Source organism: Alternaria rosae (assembly GCF_020736505.1).
Source record: "Alternaria rosae strain MPI-PUGE-AT-0040 chromosome Unknown BKA58scaffold_3, whole genome shotgun sequence".
Taxonomy (NCBI): domain Eukaryota; kingdom Fungi; phylum Ascomycota; class Dothideomycetes; order Pleosporales; family Pleosporaceae; genus Alternaria; species Alternaria rosae.
This window is the reverse complement of record NW_025763572.1, coordinates 1,506,085-1,524,205: the sequence shown is the minus strand read 5'-3', so window position 1 is coordinate 1,524,205 and position 18,121 is coordinate 1,506,085. Positions and strand designations below refer to the sequence as shown.

The window sequence follows — 18,121 nt, the reverse complement described above, 5'->3', positions numbered from 1 at the left end:
TCTCTTCCTTTGCGATACGTACGCGATGATTCTGAAGAAGACCTTATCTCCCAAATATGAGATGATTGCAAAAGAACACGCCAAATCAGACATGAAAGACGAAACCAAGCGCCAAAGTTGCGCACCTTCAGTCTCTCAGCATGCCCACCATTTGCATGGTCTATCGGATGAACCTCATGGTCTAGAGGCAAATCAAACATGACCGAGAGCCCCAAAACAGGCACGTGTCGCAAGCGTATCATCACAGTCAAGTCACCATGTACCCCCGAGGTTACACGACGCATATATTGTTCACGTATAAGCGGCCTAACTACGATACCCATTTGCAGTTTTCAGGCGCAGATTCGAGAGTGTTCGGAGAACGACGAGCGAAGATGATCGGAGGAGCATCGGTCCATTTGCATCAATACGAAGTTCAAACCGAGCACCGCGCGGGTCGCACATGTGCTTGTATCACGTAGCTATGGATCCTCGATAGTTTGATGATTCCATCATCATCAGATAATAGAAAAGAATGTTGCGAGATCGCGTGACCCAGGCGGTTCGCCGCCAAATGTACTGACGTGAAAAGTATCTATCCTACAGCGTGTTGGTAGATTTTAAAGTTCTGCCACCATCTAGCTTCCTCACGTGAGTTCCTGTCCCTGTTCCAGAAGCTGTAGGATTCGTCGACAGTGGCTTCCTCTTCGGAACAACGTCGGTCTTTGTAACCTCTGTCACCTTCTCTCCAAGCTTGTTTGATGGCGCTGATCCGCTACTAATAGATAGCCGCAACTTCTTCTTCTTGTGTGCACGGAACCTGGAAAGTCAGTATGTATGAGGGCGACACGACAAACGAACTCTTACCAGAAAAAAAGCAAGGAAATTATAAGTAATCCGCCAACCGATCCGCCTACTGCTGTGCCAACGGTATAGCCTGTCCCGATATTAGCATATAGATAAGGTCTTCTAGATGCTTTTGCAGTGTGTAGATACCTGTAGAGAAGCCTGTAGGGCTGCCGCCCGAACTAGGTGGTAGGGCACTGGTCGGATTTGGCGGAGATGGAGATTCTGTCGGAACTGCTGTCGGAGATGGAATTGCCGAAGAAAATTCCGGGGGCGGGGAAGATGACAATGATGATGATGATGTTGTTGTTGTTGTGGATGGTCGCGTTATGGTAATGAATACCGATTGTTGGCCATTGAATTGAGAGCTTAGTCCCGCAAAGACACTTGAGTCCAATGCAGATGATGAAGAGACGACGAGCGTAGTGTCAAGCTGTAGAGTAAATCTCAGTCTCGCCGACGGAAAGTTGGGTTTCTTACAAATTGCGCGCTTGCCATCGTAACGAGATTCAGAACGAGCAAGTACAAAAGAAACGCTTCCATCTTCGATAGCCAGAGGGAAAAGATGACCATCTGAAGCTCAACCTAGAGAAACCGCCTGATATATGTATGTAGTTCTTTTCATGTGTCAATCTCAGCCGCAATGAGGCGTCGGTCTAGAAACTCCACAAAGTTGGGGGCCAAGCTTATCGCGGGAGGGGGAGGTTCAGCTGAGCGATAAGGCAGAGTTCAGCCCCATCAGAGCTGGCATCCTTTCTTGGTCATTGCAACAAACTTTCCAGTCTTTCCTTTCCTGTTTCTTTATACTGACGGCTTTCGACAATGGACCCATCGGGTTGTCTCGCCCTTTCCACACGAACGGACTTTACAGCATACATCAATCTGCTCCGCAACGCCACGGGCGGAGACTTCAGCCTTGTGAAAGACTGCAAAACCAATGTATGCGGAGCATTATGGGGCTCAGGAAATCCAGATATCAGTGGCATTGGTATGGCGATTGGTTACATCCTTGAAAGCATCATATGCGCATGTCTTGTAGCGACATCGATGTGGTTTGAAGGAAGCGTCAAAGGCCATCCAGGCCTTGGGAAGTTATTGGTCGCGAACGCTACAAGAACCTTTTTCGACAGCGCCGTCTTTTTTACCTTCGCGATACAGACTGCCAGCATCGTAACACTCTCTGGGGTTGACTTTGGGGTCAACGCCGTTGGGATGGGCGGGTTCACAGTTGAGATTGCTTGGCTTGTCTCGTCGCTCACGCTTCTACCTCTCCTTCCGATGGTGTTGCGTTCACGAATGTTTTTGGAAAGCAGCGCAACAGATGTGGCTAGAAGACGGTCGTCTAGTGGTACTGATGTTCAAGAAGATGGATACGAAGAGCCAAGAAGCGGCGCTGATGGACACCCTGGGCCCCTCTCCGATGCTCGTAGAGGACAACGTTTTGTTTTGTTCGTTATATGCTGGGCTATGGGCTTTTGCCCTTTCTTCTCTCGCATGGGAGGAACTTTTGGTGAGTAGCGATACTATACTGATGAAAATTGACTAATCAATGCAGGTGAAAGCCGGATCGGAAATGCGCCAAACACCGCCATAACAACGGAAGAATGGAGCGTGATCGCGGGCGTCTGTTTTGAAGGCGTTAGCACTCTCAGCTCACATGAGCGCAATCTCACCACAGCGTTTGGCATTATCAGCTATTTGCTGTTGTCCATTGTCGTCATCTCGAAGATCCTTTCCTCCGCTTTAGAGGACATGGACCACAAACAAACCTGGCTGACAAAGTGCTGTTCTGCGTTTAGTGGAGGTTTTGTCGGGTGGTATGCAGAACTAGGAATCAACGTTGTCGTTGCCATCGCACTAGTTGTACAATTCTGGGCGCTCTTTCGGCTACGACAGCTACAAAGTGTCATGATCCGAGCAGCTGGTGGGAGTTTTCCAGATGGGCAGTGGACTTTTGGTCAAATTGTAGCCACCGTCGTTTTCGTTCCAGTCGCTGCCGAAGTATTGTTTGTGTGGAAGAGACGTTCACTGTATCTTGGATAGAAGCATGCAAATAAAACATTGAAGAAGACGTGGTATTCGGCTGGCGATTACGCACATGATGTAAATCGTATTACTAACCCTCGATAGGTCGGACTAGGACATAGAGGAAGTAACCGTGGTACCAGGAAGAGATTATCAATTGCCCTCCCCCGGTCCCTTCTTTTGGTAGTCGGACTGATCTGCCAATCGGTTTGTCTCTTCTTCAAGATAGTCATTTCCATTGATCGCATCCGTCGCGTTCCTCCGAATGAATTTCTTGTATTTTCCAATGTTGAGAGGAAATCCGTTATGAGCCGCAGCTGTGCTCCCATTCCAGCGAACTCCCGACCAATGCTTTATACTATGACCGATGACAGGCAGTTCAGGGGGGAGAAGATATGTGTCTTTATCATAAGGTATTTCGCGGCCCGCGGGTTGATCATGGTAACCGAGGTACTTTCTCTCTGAGTTCTTGAAGTCGAAGTTACTCTCTGGTTCTGGTGATGGTGATGGTGGTTCTTCTCCCGATTGATTATCAACACCCTGCGCTTCTTCTGGCGGTTGTTCGTCAGGATCATCCATGTCATCTGAGGATTTGGTGCCACTCTCAGTTGAAGGTTTGACGTCTCTGCGGTCTTGCGAGGTCCTGTGAGGATACGTTCCAATGAAGTGACAGAGAACTGGATCAAGCACAGCAACACCCCTAGAGTAGAAGCGCCCGACAGTATGCTCTAGAGTGGCGAGGTGGCACGCGTTGAGTCTATTGTTGTACATCTCCATGACTATTGCGTCAATGAGTGGCTAGAGACGTTGGGTGTATGGTCAGTTCATGTTTACAAATAGTTAGGCATTGAAGGAGATTCCCTTACCAGTTGTACGAATTTCGGCAGGCCTAGCTGCAGCATAGCATTGTAGAGATGAATCTTACCCTCAAGTGCAGGTGGAATCCCCATGACAATAGCGCCATCAGGTTTTACTAGATCGAGTGGGCGCCTCTGCACTCTTTTCAGCCACGGAATGATGAATTTCTTGATTTCCTTCGGTCGTATAAACGCCATTTGGTCATCAGGTTGTTCGGCGAGTCTTTTTCCATCGACACAATAATTATAGTTGTCGTTGAAATACTGAGTCGGTGTCTCACCCAGAGCAGCATGATGTTGTCTCGGATAACGCACTGGCAGGTGAAGCGTCTTGACTCCCGGATTGTATGCGAAGTGCTCATCAGCGAAGGTCGAGCACATCCTCAAAGTAGCGCGATCAACAGTTGTTCGGATAGTATATGCGGCGTTCTGCCTGAACTTTTTGATGAACTCCCAATAACTTCCTCCCCTCTCACAATATAGCGTTCTATACCTTTGCTCATCGATAATGATTTCAACGTTATCAGTAGAAGCGTCCGCAGTCTTTTGGTTGTAAACATCAATCTGGTCAATGTATCGATAATAATCCGCCTCTTTTCGTGCTTCATCGTCTAAATATTGATCGTGTTTCGAAACAACTCTTCCGCTAGCATGACAAAGGACCATGGTGTCGTCCGCGTATTCGTCGGAGAAATCGATGCTCGAATTGGTGGCTCAGAGGGTGTGGTGGTGATCTTCAGCAGGACTCGAGAACTCCAAGGTTCGCTGCCAAAAGACATCATTTCCATGTCGCGCACCCTTTGTTGATCAGGGGCCCTTTGACGAAGGTGAAACCTTCCGAAGCCATCGACGTGAGACATCACTTTCTTTGAGCGCGCCGTATTCGGCACAAAGCAGGTACACCAACTCAACCATGAGAAGTACAGTACACCGATTGACCGCCATGCGATACCGGATACGGCGTCATGAAACTTAGACGCAAGTTTCTTGGTTGATCTTGATGTAAATGTGCGTAGGTGTGAGGATTATTGTTTAGGAGAGATACATTGAAGCGCTAAAAGGTTGTACTCCGGTTGCGCCGGACACGGCTAGATCAGAAGACTCTAGATCAATGAGACTATGCTGCAACATAGCGCTGCGAATTCATATTGAACTAATGGTGTTGAATAGTCGCATCCACGTAGCGTCCAACCTTCTCACCGCCGACTGCCCTTTACATGCTGTCATGTTCACTCGTCAGCGTCCTCCATCTTACTTCCCTCCATTCCCACCACAAGCCCTCTCAAGCGTCAAAAACGCAAAGTGCCCACCAACGACAGGCCTCGCGAAGAACCAGGGCCCAGGGAATCCACCATCACCTTCAGTGACATACAGGTCCGTAAAAGGGCGATCCGTGACGGTCTCATTCAACCAAAGCGCCACCCGATCAAGAATCTCGGAGCGCACCTTCTTATTCGCAACTGCAGCGGCTTCAAACTCCCAATCGGACTTGGTGTACAAGTGACGAGAATCGAGGGGAAGTCCGTACTTCTGCATCACGGTAGAGTACCAGTCACTCTGGAGGTTGTAGATTTTATCCGGAATGAAATCCTCTGTGATGGGCTCGCGGCCAGAGGAGTGCTTGGAAGACGACAAAGGCCTCTGCTCTTGATGGTGTCCAGATGCGTAATCTGGCTGTTCTGATATCGAAGACGAGTTTGTGATGGTGGGGTGGAAGCAGAGTACAGCATCGGCGTAAAGCGAGTACAGAGTAGTCCAGCTGCCGTACCAATCGTACGCGAGTTTAGCATGTGTGCCATCGCGCGACATGCCGTATTCTTGCCACTTCTTGATGTACGTCTCGGAGATGTTGCGGTAGTGTTTTGCGTCACCCGGTCGATCCATGAGGTCTGCGATTTCACTGAAGGCTTTGATGCCTACAATGCCCTTCAGGGCAAGATTTGTTTGAAGTGGCAGCCAGCCAGCGAAGTCATCAGTGCAGACTAGAATACTCGTTAGCTTGTACTTCGAATTATCGCGAGTCAATACTTACGCTGGTTGTGAGGCTCAAGAGCGTCTTCAACAAGATAGCCTGTCCATTGCTTCCACAGGTCGTAGCTGCCCTCCAGCCACTTCTTCGCTTGGTCAATGCCTTTAGTGCTTCCGCCCCAAGTCTCATCGATGTAGTCGACTCCATCGTGCAGTCCGACGCTGTTCAGAGAGAATGCGTTGGTTGCATCGATACTAAGGCCTGCGTCATTGCCGATAGCTGACCAGATGGACTGAGCTTGTGCGTCGGAGTTGTAGCTCAACGAGTTGACCAGTGCCAGACCCATGATCAGCATATCGCCACACTCCTCAACAGGCATGTACTCGTCCCGTCCATCGGCGTGTCCTGTCAAATTAGGGAAGTGTGCGCCAAGGTCATGCATCGAGTACTTGTTGGGATACTGGCCGGACAGCTGATGTTCCAGAAGTGGCTCCAACAGATATGCCAACCACCTAGGCTGCGTGTACAGGAAGAACGGGAAGGCCGGGAAGATGACGTCAACTGTTTGACTGTTGCCGTTGGAGGAGATCTCTTTAAGGAAAAGTAACGGATTGTCTTTAGTTCCGGAGAAGCTAGTGGCACCCATGACCTGTCGTGCAGACAAGGCAACAATATCCACGTAGTTTGTCGAGCCAGATTGGTAGGCATCAACGCGCAGCTGTTCCGAGTAGTTGCCAGCGAGACTCTTTGCCATTGCAAAGTCGCCGTAATGGAATTGAATGAGCTTGTCATCTTGAGGGAACCAGGACTTCCACAATGGCCGCATGAACGTGAGACCGCGCGCGGATGCATATTGTGTCACTGGATCCTGGATGTGGGTTATCGTAAACAGCACGCTGTCGCTGTTGCTGCTGGATTTGGAGCCAGTAGTGGACGAGTTTGCCAGCCTGAAGGCTTTCGAAAACGCAAACACGGGCTCTTCATCCATGACAGCGCGGAAGTTCCCATCAACCTCGTTCTGCAATGTCCCGGTTCGAGCAAACCGCTGGCGCAAGAGCGCAGATGTGCCCGATTCATGGCGCGCATCGACCGGCCCAGTGAAATGCAGCTGGCCCCACTCGGGCTGATCGTTCGTCTCGGTGAAGAGCTGCTCAACCTGCCGCTTGACTTGCCACGTCTTCAACTTGTCGTTCAGACCAGGCGCTACATGCTGGAACAAGCCCCATTCTATCAGGCTCTCCCTCTTTCCGCTAACCCATTGTCCATTCACGTCCACGTATATGTTGACATCGAACGTCCCTTCTACGTGTATAGACAGGTATGCTGCTGGTATGGTCTGGCGCAAAGTCGAGGTCGGTGTGATGGGCGAGAGGAAAGACAAAATGATCTCGACGTCTTTTGCTGAGCGGAGTGCATCGGGCGCTGGTATGGAATACGTAAGGTTGGTGGTCGACGCGTCGTATTTAGCACCTCGGTATATAGGGTACGCTATCGCGTAGCTAAAAACAGCAAGAGTCAGCAATGGCTGCGCTCCGAGAGATTCGAGCAAACATACTCTTTATTCTTCTGCTCCAGAGAATCATGAGGTCGGCCGAGTAGCGGGTATACTTCGTTGGTGTCAGGGACAGACGCCATGACACTGAAGCCGACCTCGGATCCAGTCCAGAACATGGGCCATTTGCTCCATGGCTCTTCTCTTGCGTTTTGCAGCCATGTACTGAGGTATGGGTTTCGCACAATCAACGGAAGGACGGGTGGCTGGAGAGTCGACGCATCTACCACGCTTGCTAGAAGCGCCGCAGCTGCGACAGTGAAGGGACGCATGGTGTAGCTCGCGAACTACCGCCGCAAAATCAATGCCAAAGGATATGCTCGATGCTATGATAACGGAATCATGAGTTATGGGCTATTGTATAAGCAAAGAAGCATGAAGCACGCAACAGTGTTGGAGCTGTCAGCCGGGATGGAAGCTCCAGGTAGCTGCGGTTTGCGGGGTTGTGGAGGAGCGAATCACGGCGTGGTGCCTTGCATCATAGTGCCGATCGGCAATCGTCCCACGTTTCATCTTACGCGTCCTGACCTCATGACATCTCGAATGTTGATTGAGTAGCGCACAGCAGTATCAGAAGCTCTCGGACGCAAGCCATCGACTTTCAACCTCACTCTATCCTTCGATCTCGCGATGTCAACTTCCCCGCTTCAAAGCCCTTGTAACCACACTGCCCACAGCAGCTCTATCACGCCTCCCAACATCACAACAATCTTTGCGCATCCTCGTCAGCATCGATTTGCAGCGTTGCGTTCGGCGTCTGTGATCCTCGACGTTTCCAAGCAGATGTAATCACGCTCATCAATGCAGAAGCCGACCGACCTTGCTCTCTGCGTTTATATGGCGGTGGAGTGGATATGCCGTCCCGAACCGATTTGACGGGGCTTGGAGTTCGCACAGCCCAGTCGTCTAGCGGATACGCAGGATGCGGGTGGTATGACGTGGATGCCTCGAACTCGTTCTTGATGGGCAGCGTAGGAAGAGGCCGTGAAGCTGGTTCTGGAGGCCCAAGTCTGATAGATGGTGGTATGGAGAGCCGGTAGAACGAAGTTGCTGTACGGACAACGCCATGGCGCTGTTGTGCACTCTCGCCTGCATGCTCAACCGGCAGATCTGCCTTCGGGTCTGGTGCACCGCGTGGGATGTAGGCGCGTGACCGCTCTGTATCGCTCACAAGTCGTAGGGACGCTCTGTGGGTAAAGGGTTTTCGCCTCCCCACTGATGTGGATCGAGTAGGGCTTGACGAATTCTTAGTCTGTCCTCGTATGCTTGTAGCACTCGCGGCTCGTCCATTGAATTTCTCTTTGCAGTCCTGAAAGACATCTTCTGAATCCCTGCTCGTGGCGATACAGGCCCTTGTTCCCTCGATGGCTTCATTAGTACCACCACCTTCGTTTGGCTCTATCACTGGGAGGTCGTTCTCTTCGCCAGCACCACCGCGATTTTGATCCAGCAACCCCAACTCGCGCAGTTGATCCCAGTTGCGACAGTAGTATCGGAATGTCGCAAAGGGCTGATCGATGGGGTCGATCAGGGCGAATTTGTAAAACCGCTTCGGATGCTGTGGTCCCGCAGGCCCAGCGTTTACAAGGCTATCAAGGTTAGCATAGTACGTGCGTGTCACGGCGGGCGCCTACCCTATCCCAGTCTCAGTCCTTGCGTGCTCCGTTTGCTTGTACTCTTCTGCCTGTCTTTCGACTCGCTTCCGTCCGTGTGCACGATGTACTCTTATCTCAACGCGTGCAGTCTCGTCGAATGCATCTACGTCATCTTTTGTTGTAAAGCAAAGCACTCTCTTCTCGAACTTTTTCCTGTCACCGCCATCCCCGGGGCTCTCGAATAGACCAAACATAGTCTTACCCTTCCATCCCTCGTCCTTGCCTGTCGACCAGCTCACGACGTGCGCGCCGTTGATGTACAGCTTGAAAAGGAAGTAGTGTCCTTCGGGGACTGGCGGCGACACGGCATATTCGATCCAGAAGGTACTGCCAGGCAAAGCTGGGACGTAGACGCTGCGCGTCGATATCTTCTCATCGACGAATCGCGGGGTGAAGCTGGTGCTATCGTGAGGATTTGGGCGATACTCAGGTAGTTTTTCGATATCGAATTGGGAATGCAGACCAACGTCAATACTGCGACAATGCATCGTAGCGATGGTAGTGACGAGGTCGATGTCGGTGCTTGCGTGGGTAGCTCAACAATACTGGAAGCAGGTGCGGTTGCCTCCCATGGTGAAGTACACGACTGGCCAGCTAGCGCGACTGCTCCACCCCAACCCACCACGTTGGCTTCATGTAAATCTTGCTATGGATTTCTTCATTGTATTCTTTTCGCGACATGTCAAGAGCACGCACATGTTTGTGGGTTTGGATAGGCACAGTATCGAGAAGTGAAGCAGTTTTGCTCTCTGGAGCTTGTGACATCAGCGATCTTGCGAGTTGACAATATACCAATCAACAACATTGTTCCACGGTCAGCGACGATAAATTCTTATCGGCGGTGCGTTCTGGAAGTGGTGCCGCTACAAAGCAACTTGTCCCGGTCTGAGGAGGGCTTACTCGATCTTGCCGACAACACGAACCTTGTACTCCTAGTGTCGCTGTAGCATCGCTGGTGATACAAATCCAGAGTTCCATGCACGAATATTGAGCGGTTCTTTCACCGGAGTAAAGATGGTTGCGACTTCACCAGCTCTCACGTGCTGGTTCGTTCACTGTTCTTCCAGCACAGGCCCGAAGAAACACTCCTCACTATATAGACCATGGCCATACTCTTATACTCTCTTCTCCTCACCTAGCCTATCTATCACTAACTCAACCGCGTTCACAGTAAGTCGACCCCTCACTCCCTGTTACATGGTCTTGTGACGACTTCATGGCTCTTGTGGGCCTTGATCCACCAACTTACCTTTTCATCACATTGCTATCAGATTGCTAGATACTTATTAACAGCGAAGTAGGACCATCTTGGATTAGGAAGAATCTTTAGAGATGACAACGATGACCAATCTTCGGTACACGCTTCCGCCTAAGACAGACCAACTTACGCCAAAGCAGCTCGCCGAGTAAGTTTATCCTAACAAGCTCTTCCTTTCTTATTTCCAACCTGTACTAACTACAGCAGCTTCAGGAAGGGTCCAAAGGCAGCCATTGTCATTGGTCCTGACGATGACCGATACATCGGTCTTGAGAGTGCTTCCGTGAATTTGCTAGCGCACTTCTCTCCAGTGGCTCGGAAGAAGCTCATCGAAGAACGAGGCACGGTCTTGACCATTCCTGACGGCTCGAAGAATGCCATTCGTTGGATCTACAAGTACATGCAGGCTGGCGAGCGTGATCCTATAGACATGGATACGTTCGAGGCATTGAACTCCGATGCCTTGATCGTCATGTACAAACACTGCGACTTTCTTAAATATGATTCGCTGAAGAAGCGTATCTTCAATCGACTGAAGAGCAAGTTCTACCACACGCTCCCAACTGTCGACGAGATCAAGCGCTACCAGCATTCAATCCCAGCGCTCTACGACTGCGCAGTTTGCTGTATCGTCGATGAGATGGCGAAGCCATGGTCCTGTAGTTACGAGCCGTATTTCGAGTTTGCCAATACGAATGAGGCCTTCAGTAAGGCACTAGACTATGCTTTGCAGAAGGATATCGCTTCACGTATCAAGGTCAGCGAAGGATACTATCGAGACACGAAGGATCGCCGTGTGATATGGGCCGTTAACTATATCGAGGACATCCGTGCCAGCCGTCGCCCCTACACAAAATTCAACAACATGTCTTCGAACGTGTCGTCCTGGAGGTCTCAGCAGAAGGGCAAGGCCGCCCCAGGTCTATTCAACAATGTCAAGGCCGATGCGAACGGTGTATCAGGGAACTTTCCCACTCTTACAGCCAAACACGATAAGAAGCACGTCAACAAGGTCTACATGTCCTTCACTTGCCACAGGTGCGGGGGTGAAGGTCATATGGTACGTAATTGCACCGCAGAGGTTGCTGCTGGGTCCGTCACCGCTACTGGAGTTATATACAAGAAGCCGGAGCAGCGTCTGGGTCCCGTCTGCTACACCTGCAAAGGAGCAGGACATGTTTCCCGCAACTGCCCAGAAGACAAGTCGGCTGCTAAGCCTGCTGTCATCATCGGTCTTCTCAACAAGGCAACAAACAAGCGTCCACTACCCGTCTGCTTCGAATGCAACGAGATCGGTCATATCGCCCGCAACTGCCCGGAGGAGAAGCCGCAATCTGAGAGGAGCAAGGTAAAGTCTACGGAGCCGTTCATTTGCTACAAGTGTGGCGAGGAAGGGCATATGGCGCGAGAGTGCATGGAGGAGGTGGAAGGCGAGGAACACGCTGGTATAAAGCTCGTCAATGGCTTACGTCCCGCTCTCGGTCCCGCTCGCGCAGCTGCTGCCGCCAACCTTCGCTCCAGCCACTTTCAGCGCGACGGCCAAGCAAATGCAGTCGACGAGTTGAAAGATGGAGAGGTTTCAGTGACACCCGATCATGAGATTGGTTCGGGCGAGAAAACGCGGACTGTTCTCACCATCTACATAGCTGAACGGGATGAGGAGTAAACTTGAGAGGACGCGTTCAAAAAGTCTGATCACGAACTCAATAGCCGGAGCGATATAGTCGTGCAACATATCAAATCGTAATGGGAACTCAATGAGGTCGTTTCAAGACCGAGCTATCCATAGTATATTACATATGTATAAAGCTCCTGTAGCAAAACTCCAAGACATGGTCTCTTGATTGAGATTACCAATTGCCTGTGAAGATGCCTAGACTCTGCCGTATCGTTCGGACGCCAGGATCTACAGTCGTCGGTAAAGCAAATAATTAATTTGGTCTCTATTCCTTATCTCCACCAGGCTTGCTATTCTTCTCTAGATGGTCTTTGATACTAAACATGCCAGTTCCCCTCTCTAACGGCTTAGCTTGGTTTGGACTAGGCTTCCAACCAATCATGTAAATCAGCCTGAAAGTCGCAGGAAGCGTGCCATCTTCGTTGCCATGGAGTTCCTTGTATATAGCTTCAGCAGCCAGTAGTACGTCCCTCTGGATTGGCCCCTTCTCTCGTGCAAGCACGGCATTGGACTCGCCCATAGCTTGCAGGTCCTTCATCAACGAGAAGGTATCAGGATAGTCGACTACGATATCATCCACGTCCACAGTGAGGAGATTAAAGCCTGCTTTTTGTAGCAATCCACCCACATCTTTGACGTCTGCTAGTGGCGAGGTATGCGTTGAGACACCTCCTCTTCGGTCCAACTCTGCTAGTTGCAGAGACGTACGAAGCTCGTACAAGCTGTCTCCTCCCATCATGACGCCTATGAAAGGGCAATCTGGCTTCAGAATATTGTTCACTTGCGCCAACACCGATGGCAAATCATTGATCCAGTGCAGACTCAGGCTGCTCAAGACCGCGTCGAAAGAGTTTGCTTCGTATGGCAATAGCTCCGATGTCGACAAGACCTCGCGGACAATATCAATCTCTTTGTTGAAGGGCAGATCGGCATCGCGGTATAAGAGCGCTTCCGACGAGTCTGCGGCTGTGATGGTACCAATTCGCTTGGATCGAGGGCCTTTATCCGGGGCGTCTTCGGAGGGCAGAGTGAGTGCGCGGGACAGGTTGCACGCGTTTGCACCGAGATCGAGGACTTTGGGGAAATGCCGATTTATGTCCTGTGGTCGTTAGTCGCAGTTCATGTCCAGAGTGGGGAGCATCATACTAATACTCGCTCACACAGCCTTGATGCTACCTCATCTCTTAGGTAGTCTACACCTCTGCTGTTCTCTTTGTCTGCTGCAGCTCTTTCCTTCTGTAACCACTTCTGTTGGCCACTGAATATCTCCATCATTGGAGCGCCGGGCGCTTGTACTGCATAGCGCCGGGTGGTTTGGAGGGGCAAACATCGTCGCTTCAGTGGTGGGATGAAAGCGCGGATCGAAAAGAATGCCATAGTGCCAGTAGAAGACGAATTGACTGTACAATGGCGGTATGAACGACGTAAAAACGGACGGCGCGCAAGAGAGACGATGAGAAAGCAATACGTCAAGACCCTGGAGCTGCAGCACCAATCGGCGTTTGGCTCCACCGAGATCTACCTCCGCCCTCCAGAAGTCCATCACCAGCACCACTTCCTTGCCAACCAGGACGACTGGCTGGGGAAGAAGCACTCACTCAGCTTCGACCGTCATTTTTGAACTCGCGACTTCGCCATGGCGCAAGCTTTTCCGTATACGTACTACGCCTGCGACTGCTTCGACAACAACACCACGACCTCTACGAAACGCACCTCGCACGTCCTCGCTGCCTTTGACGACGAAGAAGAGACCTTGGATCCGAGGAACCCGCGCTCCAACTACGCCCTCTACCCGCTCGAACATCTCCTGTACTGCGAAGATTGCCTGCAAATACGATGTCCGCGATGCGTGATAGAGGAAACGTTGAACTGGTACTGCCCCAACTGCTTGTTCGAAGTACCGAGCTCCGTGGTTAAGAGCGATGGAAACCGATGCACGCGCAATTGCTTCAGTTGCCCCGTGTGCATCTCGCCGCTCATAGTCAACCTTCTCGACAACCCTGACGCGGACCAGGGAGTGCCAGACCGACACATACTCGCGTGTCCGTACTGTCATTGGAGTACGATAGAGACGGGCTTAGAGTTCGAGAAACACACAGGCGTGTATTCGCAGATTTCGCGGATAGCGAATGGAGGCAAGCCAATACCAACCGCGAAAGAGCGCGACAAGGAGCGCGAGAGGCGCAAAGAGCTGGAGGCTCGGCAGAGAGACTCGAGAAACCCGTTATCTCCTTCCAGCGACTCTACAGCTGTGGACGTTGAACAGTATGAGCCACCGACACGGGACGATCTATTCTCAAACCTAGGTGCTTTTTACAAGGCGCAGCTAGACTCCCAGACACCAGCAAATCCTCTCGAGATGAACTTCTCCTCGCCCTCAGCCTATTCCCGAATCATGAATCTATATTCAACGAACACAGCGAAGAAGCAGAAGCGCAACAAGCCGACGCCGATGCGAGAGGCGGCGTCGGAGTTAGAAGGCCTGGTCATTCACGACCCCGCCGCGGATAATGCAGCGATCGAACGCATCAAACGAGACGGCTGGGGCAGTACTTTGTCGCCTGCTCAGAAGCTCGCACAGCTGGATCCTCATGTGCAGTTCGACAACGAGCTCCGACCGATACCCACTCTCCTCTGCACAAAGCGATCGAAGCGATGCCGGTCATGTCGGCACATCCTGTCCAAACCAGAGTCCAAGATAACATCAACACGATACAAGATCAAGCTGTTGGCACTGAATCATATCCCTAGGCTCAGCATCCGCGCATTACCCCCCAACCCAGCTGTGCCACCAGTCCCCGGCTCCATGCCCGCCCCGCAACCCCCTTTCAACTACGACACCCTCCGTCCGGGCCTCGCAACGCACTTCCTCCTCCACGTCAGCAACCCATTGTTCGATCCCATCCAAGTCACGCTAGCCACTTCAAGCACCACGCCCGGCAAAGTACAGTCCCGCGTAACGATACTATGTCCACAATTCGAAGTTGGTGCCAACACCGATGTCTGGGACGACGCGCTCGCTTCAGGTCCCGCACCCATGCCTCGCCGCTCGACCATCAACGCCGAGACAGGACAAATCGAAGCAGGAAAGATTTGGGATAAAGGAAGGAACTGGACAAGTGTAGCTATTGAAGTCATCCCAGGCTTCCTTAGCGAGCTTGGGGGCGAGGATGAGCTAGACGAAGACGAGGACCTGCTTGAGATACCGATCTTTGTGCGTATCGAGTTCGAGGCAGACGTCAACGCAGAAGAGAGGGGCTTGGGGGATTCGAGAGGAAGCAAAGGGGAGAGAGAGAAACGGGAGGAGGCGTTCTGGACGGTTGTTGGTGCGGGCCGCATAGCGAGTGCGTAGGTTAAGAAGGTGATGATGCGCGTTTGTGATACCCCATTTGTTTATTTGAGGACAGGAGATTAGATACATTGCTACTCGATCAATCCACTGTAGTAGCCGCTACGAATGGATCTGTTCCTCAAAATCCTGCTACCCAAAGTGCGTGTCGTTAGGGAAAACTTCCCCATCCTTCTTCTTTTTCCTCGTCACCATCCCGTCTAGCGTTCCCTGACTCGCCTCCCTCTTGTGTCCCGCTTTCTTTTCACTCCGCACTGCCATCTTCTTCGCTTGTTTCGGACTCGGCGGCTCGTCTACATGCGTATCCTCTTCATGTCCATCAGCGTCTTCATGATCCTCCTCTTTGACCATCGCACCCGGCGGCCCTTTACTCCCTTCCGTCGGACCCTCCGCGTCATCCTCGAAGAGCTTGCGCCAGGTACCATCGAGGACCTGCGGCGAATTCCCGTAAAGGTTGACATGATACGCGTTCTTCATGCCCTGAATACAGATATCCCTTCTCTTTGCGAAATCAAACATGGGCTTCGGATAGACTTTCATCTTACTTTCGCCCGTCTCCTCTGACCCATCCCCCTTGATCAAACACCCCCACTTCTTCTGATCGGCAATCGGCGCTTTCCACGGTTCGTAGATATACTTTTTGTCGAACTTTGCCAGTTCGGGCACGTACTTCCTTACAAACTCCCCCTCCTTATCCCATTTCTGCGGAAAGGCAATGGGCGAGTAACATCGGTAAAACTGCGCGAAAAACGCCGTGCAGGACAGCCATTGCCAGTTCCCGATATTACACGCAGCTTCATGGTCAATGAGCCATTCTTCAAAGACCTCGGCACCACGCTCCCAGTCGATGTAGCACCCACCCCTCGTGAGAAAGCAAGCAACGGCATGGCGACCAAGGTGGTGGATCCAGCCTTCCTGGGCAAGTTGGCGCATAAGCGCGTCGATCCAGGGGAATCCCGTTCGACCATGTTTCCAGCGCTGGAAATGTGTTTCCGCTTCTGCATTATCGACTAGATACTCGCCGGTGATGAGGTTGGTCTTGGTGTCGATCTTAGATGGTAGGTGCCAGGGTATGAAGCGACAGTGTGGGTTGTTGTATGTTTGGCCGAAGGAGTAGCCTAGCCCTGCTTGCGCGCCAAAGTACATGTCTCGGAAGAGTAGTTGGCCTGTCAGACTTGTAGGTGGTTGCGAGGCTTTCCCCTTGTACTTGTCGACCACGTCTTGGGCGCGCCAGTAGAAGAGTCGGCAGCTCAAGGAGCCGAAGTGCATGTGTGGTGAGAGGAGGGTTGTGGACTGGGGCTCGAAATCGGTGGGAGCGGTCTTTGGCTTCTCGAATGTTGCTGTGTAGTCTGTATTCGCTATGATTTTGTCGAGGGCTTGTAATGCTTCCGTTTCGCCGCCACGGTGCGAGGTTGTTGCAGGCTTCAGGCCTAGCTCTTCCATGGTTGGTACTGCGAAATCGCCGTTTGGTCCTGCTAGAGCAGAGTACGAAGCTTCATCGCCGTCTCTTTGGATCGCGTTGATGTCGGGCGCGCTTTCTGGTTTTTCTTGATCAAACTTCAGATCCGTCTCTCCTGGGTCGGGCAGGGACTTGGGAGCGGGGATAGGTCTTGGAATCGATCCAATCTTCTTTCCTGCAGCCTGCACCTGGTTGATGGTCATGGTCGGCTTTCCATGGTTATGCTTGACCAGCTCATCAGGATCGTACAAAGTTCTCCCGGTCTTTATGATGACTTCAACCCCAGCTTTCTTTGCAATTTCCGCCACCTTTTCATCCCGCTCTCTTGCATACGCGTCGGTGTCTTTCTCGAACACCAGATGTGTGATCTTCCATGCCTTGAAGAGCTTGGGTAACAACGTTTGCGGTGCTTCACGAATAAGGAAAAGCTTTAACTTTGGGTTGAGCTTGGTTATCGACTTGGAGAGATCGTTCTGGCAATCGAGGAGATACTGCCAGCGATTGGGGCCTACTCGAGCGCGATAGACGTAGTGAGGATCCCAAGTCCATATAGGGTACAGACACTCTGGCTTAAGATCCAATGCGGCTTTGAGGGCTGGAGAATCATGGAGTCTTAAATCGGTCCGGAACCAGTAGATCACTCGTGGTTTCGACATCTCTCACACACGTTGTGGTCGTTGTAATTAGTAGGGTGAAGCTTTGAGAAGAGAAAACGAGGAACTGCTCAGACGACTACATGTGATGGACCCACCGAACTACAGCAAAGATAATATCTAGGTACTCTGCAACTACTGGGGAAAACCGCATGGCTGGTATGAATGCTGTCATCGATCGGAGCTAGGGCACTCGCTAATCTTCGTTGGTCCATCCCAGATCCCAGAAACCAATCGGTCTCACTGCACTCTCCGACGGTGGGACCTAGGACTACGATTGAACCCTGAGCTTATGTGAAGATGCTGACGGTTTTGCAGCTGCAAGCTCGACGTTGTTTGACAGCTACTCGAAGCCCAGGTGGTTTTTCCCCTGACACAGAACACAGCGGATGCGCATACGATATTAGTTCATGTCAACTTTTGCCAAGGCTTGTCCAAGGTGGACGACAATTGGGTAGCTTTTTACTGCGTGGAAATGTCGGTCAGTAAACTTGCCCATCACTCTGTGCATGCCCAACCTCAAACACGCCTCTAGCAGCGTGAAGCCTTAAAAACAGCCAAGGTGCTCCGAGAGACGCAAACGCAGGGCACTGTTCAGACACCGTCCAGGGTGCTCTTAAGGCACATGAGTTGTCTTGTTGGGCAGTATCACGGCTTTGCTAGCCGAAATGAGGTGCGCTGGCTGCGGGGACAATTGGTGGCGCACATGGGCGAACAGCAATTGTCGTTTAGCAAGTAGCACCGAAAGACGTTGTTGAGAGGGTGCAGCTGCACACTGCATGCACGAAGACAGTAGCAGCTATAGTCAAAAGCAAGCAGAGGGAAAGCAGGGCGGCGGGTG

The 18,121-nt window shown here is 51.5% G+C and overlaps 8 protein-coding genes across 8 annotated transcripts; 2 read left to right on the top strand and 6 right to left on the bottom strand.

The window, feature by feature from the left end:
• Positions 1–451: 451 nt before the first annotated feature.
• Positions 452–1,467, bottom strand: BKA58DRAFT_125150 (uncharacterized protein). The gene is made up of 4 exons (XM_046164255.1): positions 1,306–1,467; positions 976–1,258; positions 847–916; positions 452–799 (listed from the first exon to the last, which is right to left on the bottom strand). The coding sequence occupies exons 1-4, from the start codon at positions 1,396–1,398 to the stop codon at positions 580–582; spliced, it is 666 nt and encodes a 221-aa protein (XP_046027589.1). The 5' UTR covers positions 1,399–1,467; the 3' UTR covers positions 452–579.
• Positions 1,468–1,571: 104 nt separating this feature from the next.
• On the top strand, positions 1,572–2,948 carry BKA58DRAFT_380143 (uncharacterized protein). The gene is made up of 2 exons (XM_046169877.1): positions 1,572–2,335; positions 2,381–2,948. The coding sequence occupies exons 1-2, from the start codon at positions 1,648–1,650 to the stop codon at positions 2,866–2,868; spliced, it is 1,176 nt and encodes a 391-aa protein (XP_046027588.1). The 5' UTR covers positions 1,572–1,647; the 3' UTR covers positions 2,869–2,948.
• A 55-nt stretch (positions 2,949–3,003) lies between these two features.
• On the bottom strand, positions 3,004–4,373 carry BKA58DRAFT_467384 (uncharacterized protein; the record flags this gene model as incomplete). Its single annotated transcript, XM_046175060.1, has 2 exons — positions 3,004–3,648; positions 3,717–4,373. The coding sequence occupies 2 exons, from the start codon at positions 4,371–4,373 to the stop codon at positions 3,004–3,006; spliced, it is 1,302 nt and encodes a 433-aa protein (XP_046027587.1).
• Positions 4,374–4,693: 320 nt separating this feature from the next.
• Positions 4,694–7,643, bottom strand: BKA58DRAFT_357049 (glutaminase A). The gene is made up of 3 exons (XM_046168675.1): positions 7,232–7,643; positions 5,740–7,175; positions 4,694–5,689 (listed from the first exon to the last, which is right to left on the bottom strand). The coding sequence occupies exons 1-3, from the start codon at positions 7,498–7,500 to the stop codon at positions 4,959–4,961; spliced, it is 2,436 nt and encodes an 811-aa protein (XP_046027586.1). The 5' UTR covers positions 7,501–7,643; the 3' UTR covers positions 4,694–4,958.
• A 285-nt stretch (positions 7,644–7,928) lies between these two features.
• BKA58DRAFT_428055 (uncharacterized protein) lies at positions 7,929–9,371 on the bottom strand (the record flags this gene model as incomplete). The annotated part of the gene is made up of 2 exons (XM_046173005.1): positions 7,929–8,817; positions 8,863–9,371. 2 exons carry the CDS (start codon positions 9,369–9,371, stop codon positions 7,929–7,931), a joined length of 1,398 nt encoding a protein of 465 aa, XP_046027585.1.
• A 2,326-nt stretch (positions 9,372–11,697) lies between these two features.
• Positions 11,698–13,375, bottom strand: BKA58DRAFT_428054 (S-adenosyl-L-methionine-dependent methyltransferase). The gene is made up of 3 exons (XM_046173004.1): positions 13,369–13,375; positions 12,966–13,287; positions 11,698–12,918 (listed from the first exon to the last, which is right to left on the bottom strand). The coding sequence occupies exons 2-3, from the start codon at positions 13,194–13,196 to the stop codon at positions 12,085–12,087; spliced, it is 1,065 nt and encodes a 354-aa protein (XP_046027584.1). The 5' UTR covers positions 13,197–13,287; positions 13,369–13,375; the 3' UTR covers positions 11,698–12,084.
• On the top strand, positions 13,372–15,275 carry BKA58DRAFT_380136 (dynactin subunit 4). Its single transcript, XM_046169876.1, has one exon. The coding sequence runs from the start codon at positions 13,456–13,458 to the stop codon at positions 15,169–15,171; it is 1,716 nt and encodes a 571-aa protein (XP_046027583.1). The 5' UTR covers positions 13,372–13,455; the 3' UTR covers positions 15,172–15,275.
• On the bottom strand, positions 15,276–17,409 carry BKA58DRAFT_334881 (cryptochrome-2). Its single transcript, XM_046168231.1, has one exon. It carries the CDS (start codon positions 17,281–17,283, stop codon positions 15,301–15,303), a length of 1,983 nt encoding a protein of 660 aa, XP_046027582.1. The 5' UTR covers positions 17,284–17,409; the 3' UTR covers positions 15,276–15,300.
• Between the last annotated feature and the right edge of the window lie 712 nt (positions 17,410–18,121).

Coding starts and splice junctions, on each gene's coding strand:
- BKA58DRAFT_380136 (XM_046169876.1), top strand. CDS start 13,456: ATGGCGCAAGCTTTTCCGTATACGTACTACGCCTGCGACTGCTTCGAC.
- BKA58DRAFT_125150 (XM_046164255.1), bottom strand. CDS start 1,398: ATGGTCATCTTTTCCCTCTGGCTATCGAAGATGGAAGCGTTTCTTTTG. Junction 1,259..1,305: donor CGATGGCAAGCGCGCAATTT/GTAAGAAACCCA, acceptor TTTACTCTACAG/CTTGACACTACGCTCGTCGT. Junction 800..846: donor ATTTCCTTGCTTTTTTTCTG/GTAAGAGTTCGT, acceptor CTGACTTTCCAG/GTTCCGTGCACACAAGAAGA.
- BKA58DRAFT_380143 (XM_046169877.1), top strand. CDS start 1,648: ATGGACCCATCGGGTTGTCTCGCCCTTTCCACACGAACGGACTTTACA. Junction 2,336..2,380: donor TCGCATGGGAGGAACTTTTG/GTGAGTAGCGAT, acceptor TAATCAATGCAG/GTGAAAGCCGGATCGGAAAT.
- BKA58DRAFT_428054 (XM_046173004.1), bottom strand. CDS start 13,196: ATGGCATTCTTTTCGATCCGCGCTTTCATCCCACCACTGAAGCGACGA. Junction 12,919..12,965: donor GGCTGTGTGAGCGAGTATTA/GTATGATGCTCC, acceptor TAACGACCACAG/GACATAAATCGGCATTTCCC.
- BKA58DRAFT_334881 (XM_046168231.1), bottom strand. CDS start 17,283: ATGTCGAAACCACGAGTGATCTACTGGTTCCGGACCGATTTAAGACTC.
- BKA58DRAFT_357049 (XM_046168675.1), bottom strand. CDS start 7,500: ATGCGTCCCTTCACTGTCGCAGCTGCGGCGCTTCTAGCAAGCGTGGTA. Junction 7,176..7,231: donor CTGGAGCAGAAGAATAAAGA/GTATGTTTGCTC, acceptor TGCTGTTTTTAG/CTACGCGATAGCGTACCCTA. Junction 5,690..5,739: donor TCTTGAGCCTCACAACCAGC/GTAAGTATTGAC, acceptor CGAGTATTCTAG/TCTGCACTGATGACTTCGCT.